The sequence below is a fragment of the Crassostrea angulata genome, chromosome 1 (assembly GCF_025612915.1).
Source record: "Crassostrea angulata isolate pt1a10 chromosome 1, ASM2561291v2, whole genome shotgun sequence".
Taxonomy (NCBI): domain Eukaryota; kingdom Metazoa; phylum Mollusca; class Bivalvia; order Ostreida; family Ostreidae; genus Magallana; species Magallana angulata.
In genome coordinates this window covers 50,409,074-50,429,592 of record NC_069111.1, presented here as the reverse complement: position 1 = coordinate 50,429,592, position 20,519 = coordinate 50,409,074, and the positions used below count along the sequence as shown (strand labels likewise).

The 20,519-nt window shown below is 32.9% G+C and overlaps 2 protein-coding genes across 2 annotated transcripts; one reads left to right on the top strand and one right to left on the bottom strand.

Annotated features, from left to right (window-relative positions):
* Positions 1 to 7,957: 7,957 nt before the first annotated feature.
* On the bottom strand, positions 7,958 to 14,457 carry LOC128174135 (ankyrin repeat and MYND domain-containing protein 2-like). Its single transcript, XM_052839763.1, has 12 exons — positions 14,334 to 14,457; positions 13,547 to 13,611; positions 13,100 to 13,238; positions 12,728 to 12,826; positions 12,478 to 12,552; positions 12,094 to 12,179; positions 11,299 to 11,504; positions 10,977 to 11,112; positions 10,279 to 10,407; positions 9,924 to 9,996; positions 9,645 to 9,746; positions 7,958 to 8,719 (listed from the first exon to the last, which is right to left on the bottom strand). The coding sequence occupies exons 1-12, from the start codon at positions 14,434 to 14,436 to the stop codon at positions 8,637 to 8,639; spliced, it is 1,296 nt and encodes a 431-aa protein (XP_052695723.1). The 5' UTR covers positions 14,437 to 14,457; the 3' UTR covers positions 7,958 to 8,636.
* Positions 14,458 to 15,701: 1,244 nt separating this feature from the next.
* Positions 15,702 to 20,303, top strand: LOC128174124 (protein ABHD13-like). The gene is made up of 7 exons (XM_052839760.1): positions 15,702 to 15,982; positions 17,238 to 17,460; positions 17,878 to 17,978; positions 18,260 to 18,516; positions 19,001 to 19,105; positions 19,555 to 19,662; positions 19,969 to 20,303. The coding sequence occupies exons 1-7, from the start codon at positions 15,757 to 15,759 to the stop codon at positions 20,017 to 20,019; spliced, it is 1,071 nt and encodes a 356-aa protein (XP_052695720.1). The 5' UTR covers positions 15,702 to 15,756; the 3' UTR covers positions 20,020 to 20,303.
* The last annotated feature ends 216 nt before the right edge of the window (positions 20,304 to 20,519 follow it).

The following is a 20,519-nucleotide window of genomic DNA, read 5'->3' as shown; positions in this document are numbered from 1 at the left end:
GAAAATATTTATATTTTTAAATTTAAAAAAAATTGATATCAGATTGTTTATGAGGTCTATATAAAATTAGTATACTTTATACTGATTTAGTAGTGGGTGGGTTTTTTTTCAAATACAATGGTGATAAAGTCCGATGATCGAAATATACAAGATTAGTTTAGTTTGAATTTTATTGTTTAAAGGACTTGGAAATTTTGGGGAACAAGAAGTCGGTAATGCTAAACAGTTTGTGCTTATGCTCATCCGAAATTGTTCAAAAGTTTTTAAAATCCATGTATAGCGCATAAGGAAATAGCTAATATCAGTATAAAATATCTTTCGAAGCTATTATCGCATAAAGCAAACTATTGTGTAAATATAGAATATCAGCACATGCCTCTGACGTTGTTAACCTCGTAAATGAACATTCTGTATTGAAGACGACATTTTGTTCTACATTGAAGTATGCCCCGCACTTTCGGATACGTAAAACCTTAATATCACAAAATAATAATAACTTCAAATTCATTTAGAAACTGGAAAGCTTCAAAGCTGAGAGAGAATTTGTTTGCTATCTTATTTTTTTCATAGCTCCTTTGGTCAAAAAAGAAAATTTTAAAAAATAAATAAGTAGATATACAAGTATACATCTGTACTATATTTTTTTATAAGATTGACTTGGTTCTAGTCTGAACGGTGTCCTCACACTGTTCATGCAGTAACTGTCTCTTTTTAAAGAACCAACATGTGATTATATTTATTGTGTTCAAAACTTTTAATATCTCTATGATGTGTTATACATTAACGTTAAAAAAGTTAGTTAGCAGATATACTAGTGTACAGTTGTAATAAGATTAGCTTGATTTTTGCCTGCACGGTGTTCTCACACTGTTTAGTATTTTGGAGTCTGGTGTTTATAGCAATTGTCTCTTTTTTAAGAACAAACTAAATTGTGTTCATATTTATGTGTTCAACAACTTTATTATATATATGATGCGTTATTCATTTTCTTTTCTTTTTACAATTTCAACTGCAACGTGCAAAATTTATATATGTGGTTTTATTCATTTCAGAATTTCCCCCTATCTTTTAAAAGACAAGGGCGTACAAGGCCTGATAAATCCCCCGCGCCCAGAATGTTGAATTATTTGAAAGTGTACATCATTACATGTAAAATATAGAACTACATTCTCTGACAAATTAAAAATTTTCATTTATACTTGGTACTTATCTCCATCGTTTTATTAGTTTGTGACATTGTGTGTACAGAGCATGAACATTACGTTATTTTGATCGTTATATAAAGGTATTAAATATTTGTTCAAAATAAATCAATAAAATAAATTGAAATGTTTTACTTAAAAAACACAGAAGAAAAAAAACGCCGGTGTAATGAAGAATAATGACCCCCGTAGAATAATGACCGGGGGTCATTTTTCTACGTAGAATAATGACCCCCCTAGCTGAAGAATAATTGGATTTTTCTGAAGAAAAAAGACCCAGGGGTTATTTTTCTTCATGTTAAACATGAAGAAAAATGACCCCCATAGAAAAATGACCCCCCCCCCCCGTAAACATGAATAGAAATTGGTTACCCCGTATCCAATAAATGACTTTGAAGTTACTTAATTTTTCACTCTGTTCAACTGATTTTGAAGTTATAAACACCGAACTTGTAAATATATCGCTGTATATAGTTTTTCATATCCGTAGCAAGGACACGCAAAACATTCTGACATTGCCACAAATTGCATGATTGTTAACAGTTACGTTACTTCTCTCGTCGACATACGGCGGGAAATGACGCAAATTAAGAAAAATTCATACACAATGAGGATATGTGTGATAATGAACGAACAATAATCATGAAAGAATAACTGTTGTAATGATATAAGCAATATTCATTGGTGAATGAATTGTCAATCGAAGAATGATACATGTATATATCTTTATGGAAAAGGACTAAGGAGCAGGTAACGTAGGAATATGAATACTTCTTATTTACATTTCTTAGGGAAAGTGATTTTTTAAAAAATCATTCTGCGTTAGTTTTGTTTTCTTCTACGTAATACATGAATATCAATATTCTAAACATTTTTGTAATGTTGTTTTGTGATCATGAATAGACTTTATTCTTTTGGAGCAAATTTGTGAAGAGTATCTGACTATAGTAAATCTAAATAGATAATAAACACTGATCGATTATAATAAGAAAAGATTGTTTCTTAAAGCGTTGATAAGAGGTTAGGGCCCATGTTAGGGGTTTATATCCCGCTTGATTTTGATCACACGATCTTTATTGTATCCAAAGTTACCAATATGCTCATACAAACTATTGAAGCATTAATCATCTTGATATTAACTAAACTAAAGTATGCCGAGGATAAAGAAAAATATATTTTCTGTACGAGTACTCTCAGTACTTTGACGATTTTTCTTATTGGCCGTTAACCTCTACTGGCGTAATGGCTGCTGTCAGTGCCTACCAACTTCAGCTTGTTTATAATGCCTAACAGTGGAGTAAACTTTTCATAAGTTTGGTTCATCATTAATTCTGGGTGATGAACTTATATACTCAGCAGTTTGTATTGTGGATATCCTCAATGCAAGTATGATTCATGAACAATATGAAAAATATAGAAGATGCGACGGCGAAGCGCGAAGATACGAAGACGAAAGTGCTAAGTTGCGAAGGCGAATAAGTGATACTACTATTGCTTCTTCGCCTTTGCAACTTCGCACTCTCGCCTTCGAAACTTCGCCCTTTCGTCTTTTTAGCTCACCGAGACGAAGTCAATGGGAGCATATGCTAAACCCCCAGCGTCGGCGTCCGGAGCTGGTTAAAGTTTTAGTTGCAGCTCCTGTATCTAAGCTATTACTTGTCCTCTCTTTACCAAAATTACATGAATGATGCATCTGGACCTACTGAATCTGGTTCCTAACTTTCAGATGCTGGAGGCGGTATAGGTTTTTGGAGCAGGTTAAAGTTTTTTTGTTGCAGGTGCCCTTTAATAGCAATATCTAAGTTACTGCTGGTCCGTACTTCACCAAACTTGCATGGATAGTGTGTCTTATGATACTGATGCACCAGACAGGCTTGAGTGCTGAATCTGAGCTATAGGTTTCGGATCATGGAGGAGGTTAAGGTTTTTGGAGCTGGTTAAAGTTTTTGTTGCAGGTGTCCTCTAATGATTATATCTTAGTAACTACTGGTCCTAACTTAATTAAACTTGTATGGATGGTGCGTCTTATGATACTGATGCACCTGCCAGACTTGAATCTTGAATCAGAGCCATAGGTTTCTTGATTAGGTTTAGTTTTTTGGAACAGGTCACATGTTTTATAGATGATAGCTTGCATAGTTGATTTAACTATATTATAAATGAAACGTAGAGGTTGCTTTAGATGCAGAGCCTGATCTCCATTATCAAGGATGCTAGAGAAATCTCCTACCTCACTCAAACCTGCTTGATAGATAGATGTGGTTGTTGTTAAATGATTTGACATGATTCCTATGATATAGTATTGTATGCTTTAAAACACTATTGTTTAATAGGATGCAATATAATACCATATGTTATATTGTAAAACGTTATATAATTACGATAAAATATTGTATCAATTTTTTTTTCTTATTTTATGATATGATATTGTATCGTGATATTGTTATGTATAGTATTGATTTTTATGATACAATATTATAAAATATCGTATCATACGATATTGTATAATATGATATTGGTTTATATGATATATTATCATATCACATGAAATTGTATTTTATGATACTTTAATATATATTACTGTAGCATATGATACAATGTGTATAATATGATTGTATTATATAATATTTTATCCCATGATATTGTATCATTTGATATGATATCAAATTATATGTATTATACAATACAATATCATATTATGTATCAAATATGATACAGTATCATACAATGCAATATCATACTATAATATTTACATTCACTTTCTTTCCCTCTATTAAATTGCATTGGTTGATTTGAGTGATATTTACGCACAACACAGAAGACCCAATCACCAAATCTGGTGCGTATGAATACATTAAGTATTTCTTCAGTATTTCTCGAAGAACAGGAACTGACTCTTCTCGCGACTTCAAACCGGATAACGACCTGTTATTATACTAACGCTGATAAATATTTCATTGATGTAAATATATGTTGACAGTTAAATGAATTCAATTGATTAATTTCTTAGTTTACCAAAAGTAAATTCATTAATTTACAGAAATAAAAATAAAAATGTGTTATTAGAATTTCACTGTGCACTATTTTTGTCAGCATATTTCGGCTGTTCCAGTGGCCATTCCGTTAATTTCGCATACCTCGTTGAATAAGATAGAGCTTTTTAAAAACAAATCATATTTTCGGGAAGGAAATACATGTTTAAAAAACCTAAATAAAAGCATTGATTCATTATTTTTTGAAACATAAGGTCTAATAACTGCAACGATGAGTGCAAACAAATTTTCATAACGCGCTAGCGCGCGTTATAAAAATTTTATGCACACACCATTGCCGTTATGAGACCACATCTTTCAAAAAATAATGATTCAATGCTTAATTATATACAACATAATATCATATGTTTCAATGTTATGATGTATTATTGCAATATGATATTGTTTCATATAATACTAAATTGCATTATGTTTTATGATATTCTATTATATGATCAAATACAATTATAATGTATAACACATTACAATGTCATATCATATCATAAGTCTACCTCCCCCCCCCCCCTCCCCCCCCCCCCCCCCCCCCCCCACGGATTAGGATTTTGAAGATTTTTGGAAAACTTTAAATTTCCCTTTTTTTGCTTGTCAAGATTTTTTGGATGGGTCTGCCCCCCCCCCCCCCCTTTCAAAAACGATGCTACGTGCCTGTATCTCACAATTTTTTACGATATTTTATGGTTTTATATGATATATATTGTAAGTATGATTAGATGCACTTTTAATTGTATATTATTGTATTGATTAACATATGGACATATGATTATCATACAATTTTTTAACAGATGATTTACGATTTAATTTGTGTCAAAACAGAATCCATGAATATCCAAGATCATAAAGGATGGTTTTCAAATAATATGATAAAGGTGGTCTCATAAAGGTGATGCCTCATAAAGGTGATGCCTCGTCTCGGTGAGCTTTGTAATCTGTGATTACCTATGTTTTATAATTGCGGAGCACTCCATCATGTAAAGGGTTCCAAGGCATATTTTTGGATTTTTTTAAAATAAAATTAATAAAATTAAATTATCCAGGGGGATAGGGTCCGGACTCCCTCTCTTTGACTGCGTAAAATTATTAATATTGAATTTTCCGGTGGGGCGGACCCCCTCTCCCCCTCTAAATCCATGCATGAGCAAGGAGTGTCGCATAATGAAATTAGAATGTTATTGTGTTTGGTCCACGGTAATCAGACGGCTGGTAAGTGACAGGAGTCTGGAAGTGCATATGTACACATAATGGCGGACATTACATTTTATGTGGAGTATATAATGATTAGGCATAGCCAGCACTGGTAAACATATGTTACATGTACACATTAAAATATTTATAAACATTCATAGTAAGCGCGATGGCCTAGCGCATGCGTACCAATAATAGCATGGATTAATCGGAAAACCTTGGCGAGTACGGTGCCTGTATTAAATTCTATGTAATCGACCGAGACTTACTGAATGCAATAAAAAAAGGCGAGGGCGAAAGTGCGAAGATGCGAAGGCCAGAGTGTAAAGTTGGGAAGGAGCGATAGTAGTATCGCTCCTTCGCCTTCGAACCTTCGCACTTTATGCATCACATGCTTCGTCGTCGCATCTTCGCACTTTTGCTCCTTCGCCTTCGCACTATCGCCCTTGCAACTTAGGTCGAAGTGGCCCTATCGGAACACCATAGATATATGTAGATGTAATTGTTAAGATGACAACCATACCCCGATGCAATACCTCAATACCTTGTTATAACGAAGGGATTTTTATTTTCTAAGATATACCCCTTCTTTCACTTTAAGTTTATTTGAATATGAATTATAATTTCTGTTACTTTCTGTAAACTGCAGCAGTAAAAATTACAATAGTGTAAAGACTATATCACAAATAATAAAATAATATACTGAAAAACTTTAATCTACAAGGGGGTCATTATTCTACAGGGGTCACTTTTCTTCATGTGGAGTGTGCTCATTTTTATGAAAATGACATTTATTCTTCAGGCAAAGGGGTCATTTTTCTACGTAGAATAATGACCGGGGGGTCATTTTTCTGCGTAGAATAATAACCGGGGGGTCATTTTTCTACGTAGAAAAATGACCCCCGGTCATTATTCTACGGGAATCATTATTCTTCATTACACCGGCTATGATTCGAACACCCTCTTGTCCGATAAGTTCTGCCTTTCACACTAAGCCACGTTGACACATTTCAGGAATAGTGAGTAACTTCAATTGTTTGACATTTATAAATAAAATGAAACATTTTGGTGAAAACCACGAATTTGAACCATTATGGGTTTAGACTCCATTTTGATAAATCAATAATAAAAATCAATAAAAACTTATCCTTTAAATAAAAGTATTTTAGGATGGATTCAAGACCCATTCATACCTACAATTTGCAATCAAGAACAGTATATGATCAAGATTTTGGCATAAAACTATGTGCAGCTTAATTTTGAAACCTATACCGTGTTTACAGAATGAGAGCATATCATTGACTTCCATAGTAAAATTTATTCTAAAAATAACGCACACAAGCCAAAAAACAATGTTTCATCTTCTTTGCTTCAAGTGGGGAAGGGGAGGAGGATATACAGCGCCTAGTACGCCCCCGTCCAAAGTTTTATATTTCCTTGCAATGTCAAATCATCCTCATTTAATGTTACATGTTACCGGTATATGTTTGTTGTTGTGACTAATCTCAAATACATTAAAGAATTTTTATGTCTCAAAACTGAATCCAATTCTTAATATACCTCAGATAATTTTTCAAATTATCTTGCCTCTTCCAGAAAATTCTTTCTACCGACTTTACTTCAATTATGAATATCAACACAAGTGTCTCTCACCACTCAAACTATGTAATTTGTATTATATCCTGAAAAGTAACTAAAAATATCAACATTAGTTTCAGTTTCACCAATAACATTTATTTCCTCATGAGAGCAATCCAAATCTGATGTAGGCGGAGGCTTTGGTTGGACTATGAGATTCCTATTAATATATTATAATTATTCGACTCATGTACTTTCAACAGGTCTTGAATTAGAAAGTGTTAAACTTGAGCAAACCAATCTAATGAACACTGTCTGGTACTGATATTTTGGTAGGTCTCCTATCTCATCATTTTAGATAATATACTAGGAAGTATTCAGAAAAATACCAGGAACTATTTATTCATTTAGCTTGATTCGTTTATGAAACTAATTATAATTTTTAGTATTAAACAACTCGATTTTTTAATTACTAGAATAAGTATTGAGAACATTTAGGTAATTAATGTCCTTTAGTTTCAATTCTTTAAAGATCAAACAACAAAAAGCCAGCAACAACAATATGGCTTAAAAAATTCATAATGCATAATATGATGTTGAAACAATAAACAGTGTTACTGAAACTCCTGAGTCCTGATCTATACTGCTGATATGCCTTTGTCTGGTCTTACATCCGTTTCCTTTAACAACTAATAATAGCATTAGAGGAAGCCTGGGGCCTGATAAACAGGGGGTTTTCATAGTAAGGAAATTTGAAATAAACATCTCATTTTTCCTGTTTAAATATAAGCGCACCTCAAAAAATATAATAAACAACATCAACATGCTTTAAGACCTCACTTATAGGGCTGTCATGTACACTATTACACTGATTTAATGGTAACCTTTCGTCAACTTCATCCAAACTTAGCGCAACCTATCATAAATGAAAGTCTTTGGTAATGTCAATGTTGCATATTTTATTACATAATAAACAATACTGAAAACTTAAACAACATAACCTTAAAAATTTATATACATTGACACCCATCAGGACATGCAATTTACAAACTGGTTGTGTGTAACAAGTACAACACCTGTTTCCTTCAAAACGGTAGGCCAGTTATAAAAATCAATATATATATAGTTTTATAAATTTACCAACATTCATCTGATACTCCCAACATCTGTTCAATTTTTATCTTTCCGTTACTACACATTTTTGACAATAATTAAACATCATCGGAACATGATCTTGATAAAGCTCCAAACCAGGAAATATATCATTATTTTACATTGATTTTTGTATAAATTCAAAACTGACATGGACAGATATGTACTGCATTATTAATCAAAATGAAATGATTTGATATAATGCCCCGTTATTTCAATTAGTCTAACTGACTACTTTTCAATAAACATTAACATCTAGCACCAATATAAGAATACATGTATTTGAAATTCTAATATCTGTTACATTAATAAAAACACTGACGTACATCTCTAATTATTTTTATGCCTTAAGATATTATAAGTAGTTAATAACAATTTCATATTTTGTTGCCAATTAGTTACTTTTATAAAAACAACATAAGTACACTACAATGTGGATGGAATGGTGATCGAGACGACAAAGTTCTGATTATGGTTCTACAGCTTCAGCGGAGTTATCTTCCCTGGTGTCAGAACTCTCCTCTGTTTCTTTATCCTTTGTGATGTCTTTGTCTACAAATGATGAGTAAAATATCATTAACAATTCACTTTACAAAGTATTGGTAGCTGCAATAATATAGCCTTCAACGATTTTTTTTATCTGAAGCCCCGCCCCCCCCCCCCCCCCTCCCCCCCAAAAAAAAAAGTTGTGAGAGAACTACATTGTTGCATATATTCACATAGGCTTAAAAATCTACAACAAGTAAAAAGCTGTCAATATGACAGCAAAACGGGTTATCTTTTATGACAACTGGAGTAACCTATATGCAGTATTCTGTGGGAAAATGATTAAGTTCAACAGCTGATATTTTTTCATAAATTATCAAAAATAAAAATCCAATATGCACATCTCTGATATATGTACAATTGATCAGCAAAACAACAACTTGCTATCTTGAAAACTGATGGGGAAGTTATCCGTACAATAAGGGTACCCTCTTGGCAGCTGCTTGCCAGCCAACCATCTTCCCCATTTCAAAAACCAGATTTTTCCTTTGGAAAACCTGGTTCATAAAAATGTCAAAGCAGTCCATTCTCTCACTCACCCCCTCCCCAATATTCAAATCAATCATCTTAAGCCAGTCCTGAGTCTCTATAGCTCTCTCTTGGCTGCTTAAACACCTAAGTCATCAATATCTTGAATATTCATGCCTAATGCATGACATCATCTTAAACCAAAGAAAATTATTGGTTTGAAAACAAACCAACATATTACAGTATGTTATGTGAACTGTGATTGGATGATCAAAGGTTGCATCAAAGGTCAATCTCCAACTATGCTCTACTCCCAAAGACCAATATTTTAATGAACAATGAGATATTCTTGTCTTCTGCAACAAGAAAGAGGATCGTACATTTAGGTCACTGTTTGTGAAAATGCCCCCCTCCCCACCCCCACCCCCCCCCCCCAAAAAAAAACATAAATATACACACCAACCTGGGGTATTGCTTTTTTGCTGTTGCTCCTTTAAAAGCTGTTCTTGTTTCTGTTTTTCTTCTTCTTCCTTTTTTCGTTTCTCCTCCAAATGCACATATTCCTCTAAAAAATTCAAAACTAGCTTTTATATCATAAAATATTTTATATATATTCATGTATATATTCACATCATTATAATAATAAACTAAAAAAATAAGGTTGCGCATACAAAGTACAAACTAATTTCTTCACACAGTTGGGATATAAAGCTATAGATTTTCATTCTTTTAAAAATCATACCTGCTAACTGCTTACAGAACTTTTTATGTGTGCTCCAGTGTAATTTCTGACATCTCTGATCACAGTAACAAACCTACATATAAATGCATACAATAAACAACATTGCAATGTATAAGAAAGTGGACAAAAACATCCACCTATTAAATAACCTCACTCCACTTTGCCTATTCCTTAAATAAATTAAAAATCTTGCTTTATAAATCCCCAAGGAAATACAATTCACACTTCATACATCTTTTACCGAAATAATACAGTACTTGTTACTTACATACAAGTATAAACAAGGCTTTGGTTTATTTAGTAACCCCTTAGGGATTTTGAATGGAATCTACAATGACTGTGGAGAAAGCTTTACCATTTTACAGGCGGAGCACTTCTTCTTGGCGCGAAGACTTCCACATGTACTACAGACATCGTCCTCATCCATGAACTTCTGTCCGTTGATTCCCTGACACAGGACATACAATGCTGTCGGATGATCTCCCTACACAGACATATAGGACATTTATTGCTATGAAACAAGGTTTAAACAACGAAAATTTACATCTGATATGATAATGAAATATAATACCTGGTATGTAAAAATAAGGTGCTTTCAGAAACACAAATGATCCAAAGTGACCAAATTTTCTGTCCCCTTGATTTTTTTATTTCTTCTACTCACAACCTTTGACCCTTTTGATTATTTGGCTGAATTAGCTATGCTTCAAACAACCAAAACCAATTGATTATCAGGGCTTTTTGTACAATGGATATTAATGAATAAGCTAATAACAAATATCCAAATTATTTTTTAAAATATCTCCGAGTTCTTTTGGTTCAGAGTCAAATAGAAGCTAAAAGATGTATAGAATAAGAAAGTATGGTCAGAAACGAAAATCTCCTGATCTGCAACAAAACTAAATAGATGAACTTGTGTGTGACTTAAGAGCTTTCATAAAAAGAATAAACTTCTTTTTAATTTCAGTTTTCTGTCTATCTAACTGAAAATACTAAACAGAAGGGACAAAACCCTTTATTGTATATGAAAGTAATTCACAGACTGATACTCACTATTTGAGTGTTTGCCAAGTTTCGCACCATTTGCTGGAGTAATTCGGACTCTGCATAGGGGAATTCTCTTAACATTTGTCTCAGAAACTTCTCTTGGAATTCAGGAAACCCGTCACTCTCTCTTCCTTTGATTAATCTTCAAAACAAGAATTTTTTTTTAATCAATTTTTGTCTAATGAATAGAATAAGTTTATATAAATGTAATGGAAATTCTTCACATAAACATCCATTATGCGTGTGCGAAGTTCAGTGCAAAGAAAAGTTCTCAATTGCAGGGAAATATTTTCTGTAGTAAAATCTCTATAAACAGCTAATTACTTACGATTTGATTAAGCCATCAATGCTTCCTTTTTCTGATTGCATTTTACCGGCGGTTTTAAACAAAACTGAGTAATAATGAGTTTTCAAGGCAAAAATGTCATTGGTATCCCTTGCTTTCATACTTTTTTCACACAAATGTTCAAACACTTTCACAATGCCTGTGTAGTTGTCCAACAGACCTGGGTGATCTTGTAGATACAGACACAGCTGTAAGAAAAAAGACTCAAAATAAGGCAAAATAACACACAGAAAAGTGTTCTTACAAACAGTATTTAATAACAACAACAAAAAATAAAAGAGCAAAGATAACAACAATTAAATCACCTTTGGTACAAAATTTACATTTATTCAGATTAGTACACAACTTATAAGGACTATATACATATGTATGAAGTTGAAAATTTTTCTCAGCAGTAGTGGTATGCATGTGTGTTACACAGTTAAAGGGAAGTAATTAACATTTTCCATTCCGAAGAAATATAGACCTTGGTTATTGCTGTAAAATACTACACTGATATATATCAATTTAACTATTCACTCATGTATATATTACTTCAAATCTAAGGTACATATTCTATAAATATTGTTAAGTATGATTTAAATCAATTTGCTGAAGGATATATATATTGAGGCTTTTACAAAACAATAGTTCCAGAATTTTATAAAACAAGATAAGGGTGCATATGGAATACTGTCATGGGTTTTTGATCTGTTTTTCTTCCCTAATATATATACTATAGCTTATGTCATTTTGCAGCTTTACCCAGAAACATAGAAATGATTCTTAATACAGTACCTTAACAGGATGAAGGTCTGGCATGTTGATCATAGTACACAGGGCAGGGGCCATCTCAGGGGGAAGTCTGGGCTCCTTCTCAAAGCCTGCACAAAGTACACAACCGGGGATTAATAATGTCTTGCACAAATTGACATGCACTATTTATTAAATAAAATGTTGGACTATCTTAACCAGAACTCTAATAATCAAAATTGATACAGGTATGCTCACAATCTAAATGGACAACATGTACGTTTCTAAAATACAATACTTTTTATATGTGGTACAATGTCCTGCATAAAGCACATTTCAATGTTCTTGTGTACAGGTCCTGTATATATACATAAATTGACCAATATACATATACATGTAAACCATGTTGTGTGTAACAATTTTCAATACCTTGAGGTTTGGTGTAGTACAAAAGTTTTTCTTTTGGAAAAAAGTTGTTGATGACGGAAACACATTGGTGCTGTCCTGGAAACAGGAGAAAAAAATCCAAATATACCTTGACACGTGATCCCTGTAATTTCACTGATTGGTTGTTACAAAAGACATACTAGTGTCCATGTGACATTTGCTCTCAATTTGTAATAAAGCGATTATTTTGCTATTCATTTTCTTTTGTTTATGCACACAGACAGTAACTTACCAACAAATGCAGCCATCTGAGCAGCTGTTCGCCCCACCGAGTTCACGTGATCTACCTTGGCACCTGCTTCTAGCACTTGTCTGGTGACATCAGTGTTCCCTGGAGCAAATTCACCAAATCATTAAACAAATTTTATCCCAGACCTTTCTAATCATGTTTACATCTAATCACTTTTACAGTTCAGGTCAATGTATACAGTCTAAATCAAATAGAATTGAAATATAATGAATATTGCTTAAATCCTGCATCAATCAGTTCTCCTGAAGATTTTTTTAATTAAACTTTACACATACAGATGAATAACTGAATGGTTGACATTCTTTAAACTAACAACCACACTTTCTCACGTCTTTCACTGTTGATATGAGATACCTGACAAAGCTGCAAACATGAGGGTGGAGTAAGAGTTCTCGTGTTTGTCAGCGTTAACATCGGCTCCGTTAGCCAGGAGAAGCTCCACCATGTCCTTCCTGCCTCTGAATGCTGCATGCTGTAGAGAGGTCATCCCAGTCTGTCATAATTATAAAACATTGGTGTAAATTATATAAACCTGACTGCAAAATTACTATCAAAGAGAACAAAATTTAAACTATTCATCCCAAAGCTCATTTAACAAATCATTAATTAATACAATGCACTAGTATTCATTACATCTGATCAGATGGCATTGTAATCTAGGTGAATTTTGACTAAGAATCTAAAACATTTTTTAAAATTATAGTACATGTATTAGTAAACTGTATAGTAAAGTATATAAAATTTATACGCATAGATTCAATATCAGATACGAATCCAGGATATAATAAAAGTCATTCTCACATCATCTGTAAAATCTGTTCTAACATCTGGGTCTTTCAAAAGTGTCTTCACGGTATCCAGATTATCTACAGGGAAAAATCACTCAAATCTAAGAAAAATTTCAAAATAAAGTTGAAAAAAAAATGTTTTTGATTAAGCTCCAATGTCTCATATGTTGTAAATTATCTGTTTTCATTCTCTTTGACTGCATAATCCAAATGAGTGAGCATCATTACAATCTTCACATAATCATGAAATTACTTACCAATGTTACAAGGAAAATGGTTGTAATTTTTATTAATTTCAAATTGCAAATGCACTGGGACTGGACCAGTCCAGGAATTAAACCCGTGGCCCTTGAATCTGAATGAACTAAATCATGTATATGGTGCTACCCAACAATCTATATGATGTCAGTATTCGAGCTGGTCTGACCATCCCACAATACAAAGTTTTATAACATTTTGTTTTGACCAGTGTTGCCACTGTACGTGATCTAATCTTTTACAACCAAAATGCTTCTTTTTTTTCATAACATTCATTTGTCAACATTATTGGTATAACAATATGTGATGCATCCAGTTGATATCAAGAGCAAAAAATGTCAAAATTGCTCGTCAGTTGTGTTAAATACAGTCATCTCGCTTACTCGAAAAGTTAAAAAAAAAACTGCCGAAACATCCAGAAATTCTATGCTAATGTTCTATAGCAATAACTTTTAATTCATGCAATACTCGCAAATTGTATGTATGAAACTTAATTCCAAAAAACATATTAATGAAAATATGAAGAACTTATGAACGTTTACCATTCACGATCGCATCAAGAAGCTTTTGTTCACTTTCTCGCACATTCTTTGGCTTGTTGGTGGTCGCCATCTTCACTGTAATTTCGGATATTGGTTTCTTCATCTAAATACGGATTTTTATATAACACATTTTAATACAAGAAAAAGAAAAATAATTTATCTTTAATTTTTATATTGAATATGTTAATTACATACTAAGAGTTAAGAGCAGAAACCATGTAGAAAATATATTTCTGATTAAACGAATGATGTTTTGTACAAGTTAATTTTATTTTTGCACAGTTACTTCCGGTTTGCGGTGCGTCGATTTACCCAAATGGACCCAAATGGAACGTAAAATGACCCAAATGGACCCAAATGGAGCCAAATGGAAACCCAAATGGAAACAAATGGACCCAAATGGAATCACAAATGGAAACAAATGGAAATTGAATGGCATAATCGTAGATTTTATTTAATAATTTCAATTACATGATGAATAATCAATAAATATAAATTCTAAAACGACATTTTCTTGTGTTGTTAATGATTTTTTATTGATATATGAATTTATATACAACTATTAATATAACTGTTGATATATAATCATATCGAAATATCTGATTCAACCATCATATGTGACATCAAATGTGACAAACCAAATACCACCGAATGTGACAAACCAAATAGTGACTTGTGAAAAATCATTTTAATAATTAAAAACACCAATTTATGACTTTTTTCATAAAAGAACTTATTAATAGAATTGTTCTTGAGTAAGATTGTTTGAGGTAACTGAGTCCGGGCCTTGGTAGAGCGTCGTGTTTAACACGATAGGAACAGTTTCTAAATACAGTCTGATATTTCTGTTTGTACAACGATGTAGTTACAATGTTAATATATGATTTATTAATAGTAAAGTGGTACCTATAAAAACTTATTAATGAAATTGTTTTAGAATAAGATTGTTTGAGGTAACTGAGTCCGGGCCCTGGTAGGGCGTCGTGTTTAACACGATAGGAACAGTTTCTAAATACAGTCTTATTTCTGTTTCTACAACGATGTAGTTACAATGTTAATATATGATTTTATTAATAGTTAAGTGGTACCAAGTGCTGTAAATATTTGATGTAGAATTATAAGAAAAATGTTGTTCAATGTTTTTTTTTTTAAATTTTCAATAAAAAAAACTCATTTATTAAAAATAATGATTGAAATTATTAAATAAAATCTTCAATTATGCCATTCTATTTCCATTTGTGATTCCATTTGGGTCCATTTGTTTCCATTTGGGTTTCCATTTGGGTCCATTTGTGCTCCATTTGGGTCCATTTGGGTCATTTTACGTTCCATTTGGGTCCATTTGGGTAAATCGACGCACCCCCGGTTTGACTTTCTGTGTGTTTTCTGTTTACATTTTCTAAAATCATGTGTAAACTTTAATATGACAAAAGGACAAGACGATGAGGAAAGTTTGATTCCAAAAGAAAACGACAAAAGCGTTACTATGGGCGAGAAACTTAAAATTATTGAATTTGTTATGCAGATTGTTTTTGCGGTTTTGTCAAAGTTTTGGAAGTTGTGCACATCAGCTGGATTAATTCTTCTTTTAACTTTTTGGTACTATGGAGGTGTATTGACTTTAGTACTTCTTTTAATTGGAGGATTTGGTACGTATGTGTTTTTCAATTTGCTGTAGGTTAACGACAAATTTTAGTTATCGGGTTATATTGGAGAAGTGTAACCAGGGAAAATTGCCACCCAACACTGCAACAGCCAAATAGTTGTAGTTTGTCTTGCAGTACAAAATGTTATGCAATGAGGAACAAACCCAGATTCAAACGCAGGGGTGTATGTTTGTTAACCCTAAATGCGATCGCCTTAGGTCCTTTCGCCCTTGATTCTATTTGCCTAAGGTCCGTTTGCCTAATTTTAATACAGAATTTGTATATTTTCATCTTTGTGTAATAATACATCTCTTTTTAATTTTTAAATTAACAAAAACAACATTATTATAGCACTTTTACACAATGAACAAATTGACTGACCTGAAAACGATGATGAAGTATTGCCATGGCGAATTAATTATTTAATTAGGATTAACAGTAGTTTGATAAAGTTATATGTTCCATTTACATATATTATATATATATAGATATTATCTCATTTAGAGATCAAAGGGTAGTGTTGTGGGTGGACTGTGGATATATAAATTTTTCAAAGATAGAACCTCCACTGAATCTCTTCTCGTTTGCTTTAATTACCAACTTGCTATCTGGCACCATGCACAATCAAACAGTTCAGACTGACACAATGGGATAAGATTTAAAACTACCAATTTGGTCTTTCCCAAGTTATTGTTTCCATCTTTTTTGCTTATATTCACAATCCCTTAATGGCTGTGTGTCCAAACTAATCTAAGAATTCAAAATCAAATAATGCCAACGATTTGAAAAATACCTGAATAATAATTTTGAGAAAATATGTGAAGGTTTTTGAGAACTTCCAAATATATCAAAGATGTCTGTATGAAGGACATTGAAGGTGTATCTTTGTTTTTGTCTGTAAATCCAGTCTGACCATCGTATTTCTTCCCCCTAAATGATCTTTGTCTTGAAGATCAACTTCACAGGTTCTTTCCTCAGGGGGTGGTTGTGGCACCAACTGTAACAGGATGGGAGAAATACCCTAACCTGGACCCTTTGAACCTCTGGCTAGTTGTGTGCTCTACCAAATTAGCTATCTGGTGGCAACAATCAACTGAACACAATAAATAATGATGGAAAAAGTGACCTGGTACCAACTTGTGAAATTAAGAGGTTAACTCCTGCTTGGAGAAAGAACCTGGGGATGTATTTCCCCTGTATTCATTCCCTTTCGGTCTTCTGATCAGTAATGCTGGTATGTTTTCTCTCGCTTTTATAGGTGTTTTCTACAATGCCCAGGATTTACTCCTTTATTACCCTGAACAGCCTCCTCAGTCCCGACTGTTCGTGGACAGTCCTCAGCGGTTCAATCTGCGAGGGGAAAACCACTTCCTGCCCACTAGGGATGGAATTAAAATTAATGCAGTGCTCATAAAACATTCTAATCCTAATGCCCCTACTGTGGTGTATTTCCATGGAAATGCAGGGAACATTGGACACAGGTAAGATCATTTTTAGCACATTTTTAAAAGAGTATTTACTGGAAAGGAGTTATGAAATGTATTGCTCATATGAGTTATAGGTTTCTAGTGTTCATGGAAAAAACTACAACTTTTGTTAATAAGTCTTTAGGCATCCTTTACAAAGATATGCAGCAGCACAAACTGTTAATAAACATTTAATGGCAACTTAAAAATCAATTCTTTCATAAATCATTTTCTTATGACTGAAATAATTTTTACATTTTTTGAACATTGCTAAGGAAGTGATGTTTTTTTATAAGTAATTATTTTGATTAATAAAGGTCTCATGTGTAACTCTTTATATGCATCTTAAAATTGAAGTAAATCTACCAGTAACTAAATACAAGCACAACAATGATTTCCGTCTTTTTACCCTTGTGATGATATTTTTTTCAGATATCCAAATGTGGGAGACTTACATAGATATGTGGGGGTGAATGTTCTGTTGGTGGAGTACAGGGGGTATGGGAGGAGTGAGGGCTCACCCTCAGAGTCAGGTAAGATTCTGCAGGTAAAGGTGTGATTGTGGGCAGATATTGATGTTTGTGATAGTACTCATCAGAAAGAGGGACTGGGAGGTCCTAAATAACAAGGTTCAAAAACTGCTTTAGGATGGTCAGATGTTATGTTGAACAGGAAGGGGCTAAAAGCATGCTAGTAAATTACTGAATAAAATTACCTGGTGAAAATTTCTCTGGGATTCAAATATAAGTTAATGGGTATATATGTAAATTTTAATGGTAATTGTACTTTAGTTCAATAGTGTTTCTTTTTGTAGGACTGTATTTGGATTCTGAGGCAGCAATGGATTTTTTAATCAGTCGTCCAGACATCAACAAAGACAAGATCGTTGTGTTTGGGCGCTCACTAGGTGGCGCTGTGGCCGCCTGGCTCGCCAGCAGCAAGAAATATTCTCCACATATCGCAGCACTAGTCCTAGAAAACACCTTCACATCACTTCCAGATATTGCCAAGTCAATCTTTGCAGATTTATTTATTCTAGAGTATATACCTGTGTTCTTATTTAAAAATAAGGTAAGGTGTATATATTTACATGTACTTGGTGTATAAGTTATGTTGATAATGTTAAAAGATACTTATGGACCTTGCATACATTTGTTTAGGATAGAGTACATTTAGCTTTAGGGATAGTCATGCTTTGTTATTAACAAAATGTGTAACATGATTAAACAATTACTTTCTGAATATGAAACAATTTAAATATTTATGGTCACATTAAGAAATAAAATAATGCATTCAGTGTAACTGTGTTTTTGTGAGATTGATTTTAATTATAATTTCAAAAAATATAATTTTTCATTCGTTTTTTTGCCTATTTGACTTAAATACTTCTTATCCAACATGATATCTATCATTATCAAGTATTTTTCTGCTGATTTCAAAAACTTTTAAGGTGCAGTGAGCCACCTTAAATGAATACATAGTTTTTATAATGAATGGCAAGTGTGACAATGTATACCTAAGACATTGTAACATTTGAGTGCTTTGCCTTTTCTAGTATCCTACACTGGAGAGGATCCAGAAGATAACCATTCCAACCTTGTTTTTGTCGGGACAAGGAGACAAGCTTATACCCCCACATATGATGTCCAAATTAAGTAGTGTAAGTAGAATTAATCAATCTTTTCTGAATCTGATAACACTTTGAGAAGCGGTAGCGGATTCAGAACGTCTAATTTTAATTAGATTGTAGAATTTTTGTACCTTTAAGACATGATAATCGCATTTTTAACCCATTTCCCACAAAATGTGGAAAAAAAATACCGGTACATTGAATTTTAGTCTGTATAGTGTTTTGATCTCTTTATTTGAGAATTGCATTGATTCGAAACATTTTTTGTACAATGAATAGTGCGAGTGTACTGGCATATTTAAATATGGCTCATTAGATCAGAGAAAGACTTATTACGGTAATTGATCACTTCAAGGTCAAAGGTCAATGTCAATAAAAGTTTAAGGACAATAAAAAGGTCAGATATTAAATTTTCATTCCAGTAGACTTTGTTGTTGTCAGATACACAATGTTAAACTGACAGTTCTTTTCTCTTTCAGGTATCAGGTAGCTCAGTGAAGAAGATTGTTAGATTCCCGGGAGGGACACACAATGAGACGTGGATGTCCGACGGTTATTATGAGGCCTGGCTGTTTTTTCTACAGGAAGTAAGTTCCTGACTGCAATATACACTTGAGATTTTGTCTACTGTGGTTTCCTCTATATTATTTGTTGAAAACCATTTTTAGTTGACTTCTTTTGTCAATTTGATCTACAAATTTAAGTTTCATTGAAGTGCAATATTGTAATATTGGATCATTGGAAATATCAGATTTTTACTAAATCCCAAAAACTTATGCCCACGAATATTAATGAAACTACAGTATTGTTGATTTCAAGTTAAATCCCTAAAGTAGTGTATCTCTCTCATAAAGGTACAGATTACTACTATTATTTATGCATTTTCTTTCTAGGTGTTTAATTCCAAGAGAACCTCCGGGAGACACAATGTGGTGGATCTATGAATTCCTATGCAAACTTCTGTGTTAACTGGGAGGGGGATCTGAGTTTTAATCATAGTTATTTATTGATCTTTATCAGCTCCCTTCATGCTATACTTTTGAACTGTGATGACTTTATTTTTATGCACATTTTTCTATTTGTGTAAAATAGAAAATTACACACAAATTCAATTCATATGACAAAATGAGGATTATGTATGGATGTATTAAATTAATGCCATTCATAAAGCTGTTTATTATGAGAAATAAACATCATGAGTCAATTACAAGTCTTGTTCTTACATTAACTTTATAAAAATAGATTTGCTTTAATTTTTTAAGGGGAGAAAAGCACATAGTGCTTTAAACGTTTGCCACCAACCAGACCAAAAACTTTTTATACGATATCTGGAGAAAATTTTAATCACAACACTATACTGGTGTTGGAGAGAATTATATCACAACACCAAAATAACTTTGTAATTGTTAATATGTTTTGTAAATTTTTTAAACTAGTACATGAA